Source organism: Salmo trutta, unplaced genomic scaffold, assembly GCF_901001165.1.
Source record: "Salmo trutta unplaced genomic scaffold, fSalTru1.1, whole genome shotgun sequence".
In the NCBI taxonomy this organism is placed as follows: domain Eukaryota; kingdom Metazoa; phylum Chordata; class Actinopteri; order Salmoniformes; family Salmonidae; genus Salmo; species Salmo trutta.
In genome coordinates, this window is record NW_021822775.1 from 102,501 (window position 1) to 120,000 (window position 17,500).

Genomic DNA, 17,500 nt, shown 5'->3' on the forward strand with positions numbered 1-17,500 from the left:
ACTGGTTAAACTACTGGTTAAACTACCGATTAAACTACTGGTTAAACTACTGATTAAACTACTGGTTAAACTACTCCTCCAGTACCCTGTATGAAGGAGGGCAGAGAGCCTGGTAGGCGACCGAATAATACAGATGGTATCTGGGTCCATGTTATACTGTATGAAGGAGGACAGAGAGCCTGGTAGGCGACCGAATACTACAGATGGTATCTGGGTCCATGTTATACTGTATGAAGGAGGACAGAGAGCCTGGTAGGCGACCTAATACTACAGATGGTATCTGGGTCCATGTTATACTGTATGAAGGAGGACAGAGAGCCTGGTAGGCGACCGAATAATACAGATGGTATCTGGGTCCATGTTATACTGTATGAAGGAGGACAGAGAGCCTGGTAGGCGACCTAATACTACAGATGGTATCTGGGTCCATGTTATACTGTATGAAGGAGGACAGAGAGCCTGGTAGGCGACCTAATACTACAGATGGTATCTGGGTCCATGTTATACTGTATGAAGGAGGACAGAGAGCCTGGTAGGCGACCTAATACTACAGATGGTATCTGGGTCCATGTTATACTGTATGAAGGAGGACAGAGAGCCTGGTAGTTGACCGAATACTACAGATGGTATCTGGGTCCATGTTATACTGTATGAAGGAGGACAGAGAGCCTGGTAGGCGACCTAATACTACAGATGGTATCTGGGTCCATGTTATACTGTATGAAGGAGGACAGAGAGCCTGGTAGGCGACCTAATACTACAGATGGTATCTGGGTCCATGTTATACTGTATGAAGGAGGACAGAGAGCCTGGTAGGCGACCGAATACTACAGATGGTATCTGGGTCCATGTTATACTGTATGAAGGAGGACAGAGAGCCTGGTAGGCGACCGAATAATACAGATGGTATCTGGGTCCATGTTATACTGTATGAAGGAGGACAGAGAGCCTGGTAGGCGACCGAATACTACAGATGGTATCTGGGTCCATGTTATACTGTATGAAGGAGGACAGAGAGCCTGGTAGGCGACCGAATACTACAGATGGTATCTGGGTAACAGCATCTAGGCTGGGTGATGTGGGGGGGGGGGGGGGGGGGGGGGGTGACAGCGTCTAGGCTGGGTGATGTGACTCCACTAAGGGGGAGGGTGGGGGGAGAGAGAGAGAGGGTGACAGCGTCTAGGCTGGGTGATGTGACTCCATTAAGGGGGAGGGTGGGGGAGGGTGAGGGGGGAGAGAGAGAGAGAGAGAGAGGGTGACAGCGTCCAGGCTGGATGGTGTGGCTCCACTAAGGGGGAGGGTGGGGGAGAGAGAGAGAGGGTGACAGCGTCCAGGCTGGGTGATGTGACTCCATTAAGGGGGAGGGTGGGGGAGGGTGAGGGGGGAGAGAGAGAGAGAGGGTGACAGTGTCCAGGCTGGATGGTGTGGCTCCACTAAGGGGGAGGGTGGGGGAGAGAGAGAGAGGGTGACAGCGTCCAGGCTGGGTGATGTGACTCCATTAAGGGGGAGGGTGGGGGAGGGTGAGGGGGGAGAGAGAGAGAGAGAGAGGGTGACAGTGTCCAGGCTGGATGGTGTGGCTCCATTAAGGGGGAGGGTGGGGGAGGGTGAGGGGGGAGAGAGAGAGAGAGAGAGGGAGGGTGACAGCGTCCAGGCTGGATGGTGTGGCTCCACTAAGGGGGAGGGTGGGGGAGAGAGAGAGAGAGAGGGAGACACGCGCAGAATGTCTGACGTTGCTGTACCAGCCGCACCGCAGACAGAGAGGCGTCACCATTAAATCCTCCTCGCTTGTACACGCACACACACACAGACACGCACGCACGCACACACACACACACACACACAGACACGCACGCACGCACGCACACACACACAGACACGCACGCACACACGCACACACACACACACCCACACACACACAGACACGCGCGCGCACGCACACACACACACACACACACAGACACAGACATGCGCGCGCACGCACACACACGTGCGCGCGCGCACACACACACACACATACACACACCCCACTCCAGAGGGAAAGTGAGTTGTCCAGGTCTGTTCTAGTCTATGACGCCACTGGGAGGACACGGTAGATATACTATATACATCCACTGGGAGGACACGGTAGATATACTATATACATCCACTGGGAGGACACGGTAGATATACTATATACATCCACTGGGAGGACACGGTAGATATACTATATACATCCACTGGGAGGACACGGTAGATATACTATATACATCCACTGGGAGGACACGGTAGATATACTATATACATCCACTGGGAGGACACGGTAGATATACTATATACATCCACTGGGAGGACACGGTAGATATACTATATACATCCACTGGGAGGACACGGTAGATAGACTATATACATCCACTGGGAGGACACGGTAGATATACTATATACATCCCTGATGAGGACACGGTAGATATACTATATACATCCACTGGGAGGACACGGTAGATATACTATATACATCCCTGGGATGACACTGGGAGGACACGGTAGATATACTATATACATCCACTGGGAGGACACGGTAGATATACTATATACATCCACTGGGAGACACGGTAGATATACTATATACATCCACTGGGAGGACACGGTAGATATACTATATACATCCACTGGGAGGACACGGTAGATATACTATATACATCCACTGGGAGGACACGGTAGATATACTATATACATCCACTGGGAGGACACGGTAGATATACTATATACATCCACTGGGAGGACACGGTAGATATACTATATACATCCACTGATGAGGACACGGTAGATATACTATATACATCCACTGGGAGGACACGGTAGATATACTATATACATCCACTGGGAGGACACGGTAGATATACTATATACATCCACTGGGAGGACACGGTAGATATACTATATACATCCACTGGGAGGACACGGTAGATATACTATATACATCCACTGGGAGGACACGGTAGATATACTATATACATCCACTGATGAGGACACGGTAGATATACTATATACATCCACTGGGAGGACACGGTAGATATACTATATACATCCACTGGGAGGACACGGTAGATATACTATATACATCCACTGGGAGGACACGGTAGATATACTATATACATCCACTGGGAGGACACGGTAGATATACTATATACATCCACTGGGAGGACACGGTAGATATACTATATACATCCACTGGGAGGACACGGTAGATATACTATATACATCCACTGGGAGGACACGGTAGATATACTATATAGTTGAGAACAAGTCCTTTATTTAACCATGTTGGATAGTTGAGAACAAGCTCTCATTTACAACTGCGACCTGGCCAAGATAAAGCAAAGCAGTTTGACAACATACAACAACACAGAGTTACACATGGAATAAACAAAACATACAGTCAATAATACAGTAGAAAAAATAAGTCTATATTCAATGTGAGCAAATGAGGTGAGATAAGGGAGGTAAAGGCAATAAATAGGCCATGGTGGCAAAGTAAATACAATATAGCAAGTAAAACACTGGAATGGTAGATTTGTAGTAGAAGAAAGTTCAAAGTAGAAATAGAAATAGTGGGGTGCAAAGGAGCAAAATAAATAAATACAGTAGGGGAGAGGTAGTTGTTTGGGCTTTAAAAACATACATATCGATTAGACCTTTGAACCTGAAAATGAATCTCCCTTCCTCTTGTCTATCCTCCTTCCTCCCCCTCCTTTTTTAAATGGAAACGACAGGTGATCTATTCTCTGAACACTAAGAACGAAGAGCAGGAGGCGGCCCTCCAGGCCGTCAGCCACGCCCACCAGGAAGAGCTGAGGCGGGTTACCGCGGAGACATGTACCGACGGGGAGGAGTCGGTAGTGCTCAGGACACGCCTCTCGGAGCTGCGGGAAACTCTAGCTCAGGTATCCGTTCTGTCCGTCTATCACCCCAAGTCTGTACCAGTGTGGATCTCCACAGGTTAATTTAACTGCGTGGGTCTTCACCTCCAGGTTCAGGGAGACTTCGAGAACTACCGTGTCCAGGTAGAGGAGAGGGATCGTGGGGTAGAGGCAGAGCTGAGGAGGGACTACGAGGAAAAGCTCCAAGCCCTGGAGCTGGAGAGACAGGAGGCCCGGGCCCGACTCAACACGGCCCACGACGAGAGCCTCCGACTGGGGAGAGAACTGGAGACGGCTGGGGAGTCCGCACATTGCCTGGAGGTTCAATGTGACGAACTACGGAGGAAAGGAGAAGAGGAGCGAGGGAGGGGGAAAGAGGAGGAGACGGAGAGAATGCGACTCCTCTCGGAGGAGGTGAAGACTCTGAGGAAAGGGAAGGAGCAAGCGGAGGAAGAGAGGGAGAGAGCAGTGAGAGAGGAGAGGGAGAAGTGGGAGAGGGAGAGAGCAGTGAGAGAGGAGCGGGAGGAATGGGAGAGGGAGAGAGCAGTGAGAGAGGAGAGGGAGAGAGCAGTGAGAGAGGAGCGGGAGGAATGGGAGAGGGAGAGAGCAGTGAGAGAGGAGAGGGAGAGAGCAGTGAGAGAGGAGAGGGAGAAGTGGGAGAGGGAGAGAGCGGTGAGAGAGGAGAGGGAGGAATGGGAGAGGGAGAGAGCAGTGAGAGAGGAGAGGGAGGAATGGGAGAGGGAGAGAGCAGTGAGAGAGGAGAGGGAGAAGTGGGAGAGGGAGAGAGCGGTGAGAGAGGAGAGGGAGAAGTGGGAGAGGCAGATGAAGGAGGTGACAGAGGAGAAGGAGGAGGAGAAGAGAAGCATGGAGGAGGCGTGCAGGGAGGAGAGACGGCAGTGGGAGGCGAGAGAGGAGGAGGAGAAGAGAGGGATGAGTACAGTACTGAGAGAGAGAGTGAGGAAGGCGGAGGGAGACATGGAGGGCAGTCTGCAGCGACTCAACGAGAGCAAGAGACACGCTGCCAAACTACAGGACAGAATACAGGTACTCACCCTAACAGGACAGAATACAGGTACTCACCTTAACAGGACAGAATACAGGTACTCACCTTAACAGGACAGAATACAGGTACTCACCCTAACAGGACAGAATACAGGTACGCACCCTAACAGGACAGAATACAGGTACTCACCCTAACAGGACAGAATACAGGTACTCACCCTAACAGGACAGAATACAGGTACTCACCCTAACTGGACAGAATACAGGTACTCACCCTAACAGGACATAATACAGGTACTCACCCTAACAGGACAGAATACAGGTACTCACCCTAACAGGACAGAATACAGGACAGAATACAGGTACGCACCCTAACAGGACAGAATACAGGTACTCACCCTAACAGGACAGAATACAGGTACTCACCCTAACAGGACAGAATACAGGTACTCAACCTAACAGGACAGAATACAGGACAGAATACAGGTACTCACCCTAACAGGACAGAATACAGGTACTCACCCTAACTGGACAGAATACAGGTACTCACCCTCACAGGACAGAATACAGGTACGCACCCTAACAGGACAGAATACAGGTACTCACTCTAACAGGACAGAATACAGGTACTCACCCTAACAGGACAGAATACAGGACAGAATACAGGTACTCACCCTAACAGGGCAGAATACAGGTACTCACCCTAACAGGACAGAATACAGGACAGAATACAGGTACTCACCTTAACAGGACAGAATACAGGTACTCACCCTAACAGGACAGAATGCAGGTACTCACCCTAACAAGACAGAATACAGGACAGAATACAGGTACTCACCCTAACAGGACAGAATACAGGTACTCACCCTAACAGGACAGAATACAGGACAGAATACAGGACAGAATACAGGTACTCACCCTAACAGGACAGAATACAGGTACTCACCCTAACAGGTCAGAATACAGGACAGAATACAGGTACTCACCCTAACAGGACAGAATACAGGTACTCACCCTAACAGGACAGAATACAGGTACTCACCCTAACAGGACAGAATACAGGACTGAATATAGGTACTCACCCTAACAGGACAGAATACAGGTACTCACCCTAACAGGTCAGAATACAGGACAGAATACAGGTACTCACCCTAACAGGACAGAATACAGGACAGAATACAGGTACTCACCCTAACAGGACAGAATACAGGTACTCACCCTAACAGGACAGAATACAGGTACTCACCCTAACAGGACAGAATACAGGTACTCACCCTAACAGGACAGAATACAGGTACTCACCCTAACAGAACAGAATACAGGACAGAATACAGGTACTCACCCTAACAGGACAGAATACAGGACAGAATACAGGTACTCACCCTAACAGGACACAATACAGGTACTCACCCTAACAGGACAGAATACAGGTACTCACCCTAACAGGACAGAATACAGGCACTCACCCTAACAGGACAGAATACAGGTACTCACCCTAACAGGGCAGAATACAGGTACTCACCCTAACAGTACAGAATACAGGTACTCACCCTAACAGGACAGAATACAGGACAGAATACAGGTACTCACCCTAACAGGACAGAATACAGGACAGAAGGTATTCACCCTAACAGGACATAATACAGGTACTCACCCTAACAGGACAGAATACAGGTACTCACCCTAACAGGACAGAATACAGGACAGAATACAGGACAGAATACAGGTACTCACCCTAACAGGACAGAATACAGGACAGAATACAGGTACTCACCCTAACAGGACACAATACAGGTACTCACCCTAACAGGACAGAATACAGGTACTCACCCTAACAGGACAGAATACAGGTACTCACCCTAACAGGACAGAATACAGGTACTCACCCTAACAGGGCAGAATACAGGTACTCACCCTAACAGGACAGAATACAGGTACTCACCCTAACAGGACAGAATACAGGACAGAATACAGGTACTCACCCTAACAGGACAGAATACAGGACAGAAGGTACTCACCCTAACAGGACATAATACAGGTACTCACCCTAACAGGACAGAATACAGGTACTCACCCTAACAGGACAGAATACAGGTACACACCTTAACAGGACAGAATACAGGACAGAATACAGGTACTCACCCTAACAGGACAGAATACAGGACAGAATACAGGTGCTCACCCTAACAGGACAGAATACAGGTACTCACCCTAACAGGGCAGAATACAGGTACTCACCCTAACAGGACAGAATACAGGTACTCACCCTAACAGGACAGAATACAGGACAGAATACAGGTACTCACCCTAACAGGACAGAATACAGGTACTCACCCTAACAGGACAGAATACAGGTACTCAAACTAACAGGACAGAATACAGGTACTCACCCTAACAGGTTAGAATACAGGTACTCACCCTAACAGGACAGAATACAGGTACTCACCCTAACAGGACAGAATACAGGTACTCACCCTAACAGGACAGAATACAGGACAGAATACAGGACAGAATACAGGTACTCACCCTAACAGGTCAGAATACAGGACAGAATACAGGTACTCACCCTAACAGGACAGAATACAGGTACTCACCCTAACAGGACAGAATACAGGTACTCACCCTAACAGGACAGAATACAGGACAGAATACAGGACAGAATACAGGTACTCACCCTAACAGGACAGAATACAGGACAGAATACAGGTACTCACCCTAACAGGACACAATACAGGTACTCACCCTAACAGGACAGAATACAGGTACTCACCCTAACAGGACAGAATACAGGTACTCACCCTAACAGGACAGAATACAGGTACTCACCCTAACAGGGCAGAATACAGGTACTCACCCTAACAGGACAGAATACAGGTACTCACCCTAACAGGACAGAATACAGGACAGAATACAGGTACTCACCCTAACAGGACAGAATACAGGACAGAAGGTACTCACCCTAACAGGACATAATACAGGTACTCACCCTAACAGGACAGAATACAGGTACTCACCCTAACAGGACAGAATACAGGTACACACCTTAACAGGACAGAATACAGGACAGAATACAGGTACTCACCCTAACAGGACAGAATACAGGACAGAATACAGGTGCTCACCCTAACAGGACAGAATACAGGTACTCACCCTAACAGGGCAGAATACAGGTACTCACCCTAACAGGACAGAATACAGGTACTCACCCTAACAGGACAGAATACAGGACAGAATACAGGTACTCACCCTAACAGGACAGAATACAGGTACTCACCCTAACAGGACAGAATACAGGTACTCAAACTAACAGGACAGAATACAGGTACTCACCCTAACAGGTTAGAATACAGGTACTCACCCTAACAGGACAGAATACAGGTACTCACCCTAACAGGACAGAATACAGGTACTCACCCTAACAGGACAGAATACAGGACAGAATACAGGACAGAATACAGGTACTCACCCTAACAGGTCAGAATACAGGACAGAATACAGGTACTCACCCTAACAGGACAGAATACAGGTACTCACCCTAACAGGACAGAATACAGGTACTCACCCTAACAGGACAGAATACAGGACTGAATATAGGTACTCACCCTAACAGGACAGAATACAGGTACTCACCCTAACAGGACAGAATACAGGTACTCACCCTAACAGGTCAGAATACAGGACAGAATACAGGTACTCACCCTAACAGGACAGAATACAGGACAGAATACAGGTACTCACCCTAACAGGACAGAATACAGGTACTCACCCTAACAGGACAGAATACAGGTACTCACCCTAACAGGACAGAATACAGGTACTCACCCTAACAGGACAGAATACAGGTACTCACCCTAACAGGACAGAATACAGGTACTCACCCTAACAGAACAGAATACAGGACAGAATACAGGTACTCACCCTAACAGGACAGAATACAGGACAGAATACAGGTACTCACCCTAACAGGACACAATACAGGTACTCACCCTAACAGGACAGAATACAGGTACTCACCCTAACAGGACAGAATACAGGTACTCACCCTAACAGGACAGAATACAGGTACTCACCCTAACAGGGCAGAATACAGGTACTCACCCTAACAGGACAGAATACAGGTACTCACCCTAACAGGACAGAATACAGGACAGAATACAGGTACTCACCCTAACAGGACAGAATACAGGACAGAAGGTACTCACCCTAACAGGACATAATACAGGTACTCACCCTAACAGGACAGAATACAGGTACTCACCCTAACAGGACAGAATACAGGTACACACCCTAACAGGACAGAATACAGGACAGAATACAGGTACTCACCCTAACAGGACAGAATACAGGACAGAATACAGGTGCTCACCCTAACAGGACAGAATACAGGTACTCACCCTAACAGGGCAGAATACAGGTACTCACCCTAACAGGACAGAATACAGGTACTCACCCTAACAGGACAGAATACAGGACAGAATACAGGTACTCACCCTAACAGGACAGAATACAGGTACTCAAACTAACAGGACAGAATACAGGTACTCACCCTAACAGGTTAGAATACAGGTACTCACCCTAACAGGACAGAATACAGGTACTCACCCTAACTGGGCAGAATACAGGTACTCACCCTAACAGGACAGAATACAGGTACTCACCCTAACAGGACAGAATACAGGTACTCGCCCTAACAGGACAGAATACAGGTACTCACCCTAACAGGTTAGAATATAGGTACTCAAACTAACAGGACAGAATACAGGTACTCACCCTAACAGGACAGAATACAGGTACTCACCCTAACAGGACAGAATGCAGGTACTCACCCTAACAGGACAGGATACAGGTACTTACCCTAACAGGACAGAACACAGGTACTCACCCTAACAGGACAGAATACAGGACAGAATACAGGTACTCACCCTAACAGGACAGAACACAGGTACTTACCCTAACAGGACAGAACACAGGTACTCACCCTAACAGGACAGAATACAGGTACTCACCCTAACAGGACAGAATACAGGTACTCACCCTAACAGAACAGAATACAGGTACTCACCCTAACAGGACAGAATACAGGTACTCACCCTAATAGGACAGAATACAGGTACTCACCCTCACAGGACAGAATACAGGTTCTCACCCTAACAGGACAGAATACAGGTACTCACCCTAACAGGACAGAATACAGGTACTCACCCTAACAGGACAGAATACAGGTACTCACCCTAACAGGACAGAATACAGGTACTCACCCTATCAGGACAGAATACAGGTACTCACCCTAACAGGACAGAATACAGGTACTCACCCTAACAGGACAGAATACAGGTACTCACCCTAACAGGACAGAATACAGGTACTCACCCTAACAGGTTAGAATACAGGTACTCACACGGTGGTTTTACTATACTTTTGGGGACCAAAACATTTTATTCCCATTCAAAATCATATTTTCCCTGACCCGTAATCCTAACCCCAAGCCCAAAAACAAAATTTAAACCTAATCCCTAACCCTAAACCTAACCCTAACCCTAACTCTAAACCTAACCCCTAACCCTAACTCTAAACCTAAACCCTAACTCTAAACCTAACTCTGACTCTAAACCTAACCCCTTATCCTTTCTCTAAACCTAACCCCTAACTCTAAACCTAACCCCTAACCCTAAACCTAACCCCTAACCCTAAACCTAACCCCTAACCCTAACCCCTAACTCTAACCCTAAACATAACCCTAACCCCTAACTCTAACCCTAACTCTAAACCTATCCCCTAACCCTAACCCCTAACTCTAACCCTAAACATAACCCTAACCCCTAACCCCTAACTCTAAACCTAACCCTAACTCTAAAGCTAACCCTTAATCCTTTCTCTAAACCTAACCCCTAAACCTAACCCCTAACCCTAACTCTAAAGCTAACCCCTAACCCTAACTCTAAACCTAACCCCTTATCCTAACTCTAAACCTTATCCAAACACTAAACCTAACCCCTATTCTAACACTAAACCTAACCCTAACTCTAAACCTAACCCCTTATCCTAACTCTAACCCCTAACCCTAAACCTAACTCTAAACCTAACCCCTAAACCTAACCCCTAACCCTAACTCTAAACCTAACCCCTAACCCCTAACTCTAAACCTAACCCCTTATCCTAACTCTAAACCTAACCCCTAACCCTAACTCTAAACCTAACCCCTAACCCCTAACTCTAAACCTAACCCCTAACCCCTAACTCTAAACCTAACCCCTAACCCTAACTCTAAACCTAACCCCTAACCCCTAACTCTAAACCTAACCCCTAACCCTAACTCTAAACCTAACCCCTAACCCTTTCTCTAAACCTAACCCCTAACTCTAAACCTAACCCTAACCCCTAAACCTAACCCCTAACCCTAACTCTAAACCTAACCCCTAACCCTAACTCTAAACCTAACCCTAACTCTAAACCTAACCCCTAACCCCTAACTCTAAACCTAACCCCTAACCCTAACTCTAAACCTAACCCCTAACCCTTAAACCTAACTCTAAACCTAACCCCTAACCCTAACTCTAACCCCTTATCCTAACTCTAACCCCTTATCCTAACTCTAACCCCTTAACCTAACCCCTAATCCTAATCCTAACTCTAACCCTAACCCCTTATCCTAACTCTAACCCCTAAACCTAACTCTAAACCTAACCCCTAACTCTAAGCCCTAAACCTAACCCCTTATCCTAACTCTAACCCCTAATCCTAACTCTAACCCTAACTCCTTATCCTAACTCTAACCCCTTATCCTAACTCTAATCCTAACCCAAAAGCCTAAAATAGCATTTTTTCCTTGTGGGGACCGACGAAATGTCCCCCTTGTTTTGCTATCCTTTTGAAGACTACTGGTACCCACAGTGATAGTCAAACCACACACACACACACACACACACACACACACACACACACACACACCACACACACACACACACACACACACACACACACACACACACACACACACAACACACACACAGGCCCTGAATGAATAGAGATTCCTAGTCTTTAATTTGCCAGTGATGCTGTTTCCTGTGTATTCATCCTTCCAGCCTTGCTGCTGTTGGTTTCCCTGTGTGAACCTCACCCTCTACTTCCTACCATCTCTCTCTCTCTCTCTCTAGGACCTGGAGGAGGAGTTAGAGTCGGGGAGGAGGCGTGTCTCGGAGGCAGAAGGTGGGGCTAAGAGGGCATGGGAGGAGTTAGTCGTGGCCAAAGAGCGATTACTGCTGCAGGAGGAGGAGCTGCAGAGCAAATCAGGTAATCAATCAATCAACCAATCAATCAATCAACCAACCAATCAACCAATCAACCAATCAATCAACCAATCAACCAATCAATCAACCAGTCAACCAATCAACCAATCAACCAATCACTCAATAAATCAATCAATCAACCAATCAATCAATACATCAACCAACCAATCAATCAATCAATTAATAAATGAATTCATCAATACATTAATAAAAAAATCTAAGAATTAATCAACCAATTAATCAATTAATAAATTAATTAATACATCAATACATTAATAAAACAATCTAAGAATCAAACAACCAATCAACCAATTAATCAATTAATACATTAATACATTCATAAAACAATCTAAGAATCAATCAACCAATTAATCAATTAATAAATTAATTAATACATCAATACATTAATAAAACAATCTAAGAATCAATCAACCAATTAATAAATTAATAAATTAATACATCAATCCACTAATCAATAAATCAACCAACCATTCAATAATTTTATCAATCAATCAATCAATAAAGGAGTTTAAAAATGTAATGTGTATGTCCTTCTGTGAACGTATTTGTGCATTCCGTGTGTGTGTGTGTGTATCAGAGGAGCTGCTGAGTCGTGGTGTGTGTGAGGGGTGTGTGTGTGTGAACGTGGAGGAGTTGAAAGGTCAGGTGAACAAACTGCAGAGCAGGAACAGAGAGCTGGAGTTACAGAGCAGTGGGAGGAACAACGACCACACCAGGCAGATACGACAGGTACACACACACACACACACACACACACACACACACACACACACACACACACACACACACACACACACACACACACACACACACACACACACCAACTTTTAACTTTGAATGAAACCCAGTAATGTGACAACATTCTGACCGTGTGTGTGTGTGTGTGTGTGTGTGTGCGCGTGTGTGTGTGTGTGTGTGTGTGTGTGTGTGTGTGTGTGTGTGTGTGTGTGTGTGTGCGCGTGTGTGTGTGTGCGCGTGTCCAGCATGCGGAGGCTTTGGCTAGTCTGCGCTCTGAGATGGTGAGGGCTCAGTCAGAGGAGCTCCGGAGAGAACGGAAACACGCAGAGGTGGAGAAGGAACAAATGCAAAAAGAGATGCAGGAAGAGAGAGACAGACTGCAGAAAGAAAGAGAAGAAGAGAGAGACAGACTGCAGAAAGAAAGAGAAGAAGAGAGAGACAGACTGCAGAAAGAAAGAGAAGAAGAGATTGAACGCCTGCAGAAAGAAAGAGAAGAAGAGAGAGACAGACTGCAGAAAGAGAGAGAAGAAGAGAGAGGAACGGCGGCAACCCAGATGGAAGGAAACACGGAGCGAGTGGAGGAGGAGAGAGAGAGTCTGAACAAGGAGAAGAAGAAATTGTCAGAGCAGGCGGAGGTAGAGAGAAAGCGATTGAAAGATCAGGCGGAGGAGGAAAGGAAGAGATTGAAGGATCAGGTGAAGAGAGCGATTGAAGAGGTCATGAGGAAACACGCGGCTGAACTCCACAACGCCCAGGAAGCACTGAGGAAAAACCAAGAGGTAACAAACAATTACAGACAGCTAGTCTGAGTCCCAGACGGGAACCAGGAAGACATTACAGACAGCTAGTCTGACTGAGTCCCAGACAGAACCAGGAAGACATTACAGACAGCTAGTCTGAGTCCCAGACGGAACCAGGAAGACATTACAGACAGTTAGTCTGAGTCCCAGACAGAACCAGGAAGACATTACAGACAGTTAGTCTGAGTCCCAGACAGAACCAGGAAGACATTACAGACAGCTAGTCTGAGTCCCAGACAGAACCAGAAAGACATTACAGACAGCTAGTCTGAGTCCCAGACAGAACCAGGAAGACATTACAGACAGTTAGTCTGAGTCCCAGACAGAACCAGGAAGACATTACAGACAGCTAGTCTGAGTCCCAGACAGAACCAGGAAGACATTACAGACAGTTAGTCTGAGTCCCAGACAGAACCAGGAAGACATTACAGACAGCTAGTCTGAGTCCCAGACAGAACCAGAAAGACATTACAGACAGCTAGTCTGAGTCCCAGACAGAACCAGGAAGACATTACAGACAGCTAGTCTGAGTCCCAGACGGAACCAGGAAGACATTACAGACAGCTAGTCTGACTGAGTCCCAGACAGAACCAGGACGACATTACAGACAGCTAGTCTGACTGAGTCCCAGACGGAACCAGGAAGTCATTACAGACAGCTAGTCTGAGTCCCAGACGGAACCAGGAAGTCATTACAGACAGCTAGTCTGAGTCCCAGACAGAACCAGGAAGACATTACAAACAGCTAGTCTGAGTCCCAGACGGAACCAGGAAGACATTACATACAGCTAGTCTGAGTCCCAGACGGAACCAGGAAGTCATTACAGACAGTTAGTCTGACTGAGTCCCAGACAGAACCAGGAAGACATTACAGACAGCTAGTCTGAGTCCCAGACAGAACCAGGAAGTCATTACAGACAGCTAGTCTGAGTCCCAGACAGAACCAGGAAGACATTACAGACAGCTAGTCTGACTGAGTCCCAGACAGAACCAGGAAGACATTACAGACAGCTAGTCTGACTGAGTCCCAGACAGAACCAGGAAGACATTACAGACAGCTAGTCTGAGTCTCAGACAGAACCAGGAAGACATTACAGACAGCTAGTCTGACTGAGTCCCAGACAGAACCAGGAAGACATTACAGACAGCTAGTCTGACTGAGTCCCAGACAGAACCAGAAAGACATTACAGACAGCTAGTCTGACTGAGTCCCAGACGGAACCAGGAAGACATTACAGACAGCTAGTCTGAGTCCCAGACAGAACCAGGAAGACATTACAGACAGCTAGTCTGACTGAGTCCCAGACAGAACCAGGAAGTCATTACAGACAGCTAGTCTGAGTCCCAGACGGAACCAGGAAGACATTACAGACAGCTAGTCTGACTGAGTCCCAGACAGAACCAGGAAGACATTACAGACAGCTAGTCTGACTGAGTCCCAGACAGAACCAGAAAGACATTACAGACAGCTAGTCTGACTGAGTCCCAGAAGGAACCAGGAAGACATTACAGACAGCTAGTCTGACTGAGTCCCAGACAGAACCAGAAAGACATTACAGACAGCTAGTCTGAGTCCCAGACAGAACCAGGAAGACATTACAGACAGCTAATCCGAGTCCCAGACAGAACCAGGAAGACATTACAGACAGCTAGTCTGACTGAGTCCCAGACAGAACCAGGAAGACATTACAGACAGCTAGTCTGACTGAGTCCCAGACAGAACCAGGAAGACATTACAGACAGCTAGTCTGACTGAGTCCCAGACGGAACCAGGAAGACATTACAGACAGCTAGTCTGACTGAGTCCCAGACAGAACCAGAAAGACATTACAGACAGCTAGTCTGAGTCCCAGACAGAACCAGGAAGACATTACAGACAGCTAATCCAAGTCCCAGACAGAACCAGGAAGACATTACAGACAGCTAGTCTGACTGAGTCCCAGACAGAACCAGGAAGACATTACAGACAGCTAGTCTGACTGAGTCCCAGACAGAACCAGGAAGACATTACAGACAGCTAGTCTGAGTCTCAGACAGAACCAGGAAGACATTACAGACAGCTAGTCTGACTGAGTCCCAGACAGAACCAGGAAGACATTACAGACAGCTAGTCTGAGTCCCAGACAGAACCAGGAAGACATTACAGACAGCTAGTCTGAGTCTCAGACAGAACCAGGAAGACATTACAGACAGCTAGTCTGACTGAGTCCCAGACAGAACCAGGAAGACATTACAGACAGCTAGTCTGAGTCCCAGACGGAACCAGGAAGACATTACAGACAGCTAGTCTGAGTCCCAGACAGAACCAGGAAGACATTACAGACAGCTAGTCTGACTGAGTCCCAGACGGAACCAGGAAGACATTACAGACAGCTAGTCTGACTGAGTCCCAGAAGGAACCAGGAAGACATTACAGACAGCTAGTCTGACTGAGTCCCAGACAGAACCAGGAAGACATTACAGACAGCTAGTCTGAGTCCCAGACAGAACCAGGAAGACTTTACAGACAGCTAGTCTGACTGAGTCCCAGACGGAACCAGGAAGACATTACAGACAGCTAGTCTGACTGAGTCCCAGACAGAACCAGGAAGACATTACAGACAGCTAGTCTGAGTCCCAGACAGAACCAGGAAGACATTACAGACAGCTAGTCTGACTGAGTCCCAGACAGAACCAGGAAGACATTACAGACAGCTAGTCTGAGTCCCAGACAGAACCAGGAAGACATTACAGACAGCTAGTCTGAGTCCCAGACAGAACCAGGAAGATATTACAGACAGCTAGTCTGACTGAGTCCCAGACAGAACCAGGAAGACATTACAGACAGCTAGTCTGAGTCCCAGACAGAACCAGGAAGACATTACAGACAGCTAGTCTGAGTCCCAGACAGAACCAGGAAGATATTACAGACAGCTAGTCTGAGTCCCAGACAGAACCAGGAAGACATTACAGACAGCTAGTCTGACTGAGTCCCAGACAGAACCAGGAAGACATTACAGACAGCTAGTCTGACTGAGTCCCAGACAGAACCAGGAAGACATTACAGACAGCTAGTCTGAGTCCCAGACAGAACCAGGAAGACATTACAGACAGCTAGTCTGACTGAGTCCTAGACAGAACCAGGAAGACATTACAGACAGTTAGTCTGACTGAGTCCCAGACAGAACCAGGAAGACATTACAGACAGCTAGTCTGAGTCCCAGACAGAACCAGGAAGACATTACAGACAGCTAGTCTGACTGAGTCCCAGACAGAACCAGGAAGTCATTACAGACAGCTAGTCTGAGTCTCAGACAGAACCAGGAAGACATTACAGACAGTTAGTCTGACTGAGTCCCAGACAGAACCAGGAAGACATTACAGACAGCTAGTCTGACTGAGTCCCAGACAGAACCAGGAAGACATTACAGACAGCTAGTCTGAGTCCCAGACAGAACCAGGAAGACATTACAGACAGCTAGTCTGACTGAGTCCCAGACAGAACCAGGAAGACATTACAGACAGCTAGTCTGACTGAGTCCCAGACAGAACCAGGAAGACATTACAGACAGCTAGTCTGACTGAGTCCCAGACAGAACCAGGAAGACATTACAGACAGCTAGTCTGAGTCTCAGACAGAACCAGGAAGACATTACAGACAGCTAGTCTGAGTCCCAGACAGAACCAGGAAGACATTACAGACAGCTAGTCTGACTGAGTCCCAGACAGAACCAGGAAGACATTACAGACAGCTAGTCTGAGTCCCAGACGGAACCAGG

General features: G+C 47.2%; 1 protein-coding gene across 1 annotated transcript in view; it reads left to right on the forward strand.

The window, feature by feature from the left end:
* Positions 1-17,500, forward strand: part of LOC115184299 (trichohyalin) — a gene marked incomplete at its 3' end in the record, with an annotated part of 61,518 nt that overhangs the window by 5,609 nt on the left and 38,409 nt on the right. Inside the window, exons 2-8 of the mRNA XM_029745328.1 lie at positions 3,750-3,920; positions 4,008-4,376; positions 4,719-4,940; positions 12,053-12,188; positions 12,783-12,934; positions 13,189-13,327; positions 13,394-13,722. Coding sequence (XP_029601188.1) covers positions 3,750-3,920; positions 4,008-4,376; positions 4,719-4,940; positions 12,053-12,188; positions 12,783-12,934; positions 13,189-13,327; positions 13,394-13,722 — 1,518 coding nt within the window. The remainder of the gene's footprint in view (positions 1-3,749; positions 3,921-4,007; positions 4,377-4,718; positions 4,941-12,052; positions 12,189-12,782; positions 12,935-13,188; positions 13,328-13,393; positions 13,723-17,500) is intronic.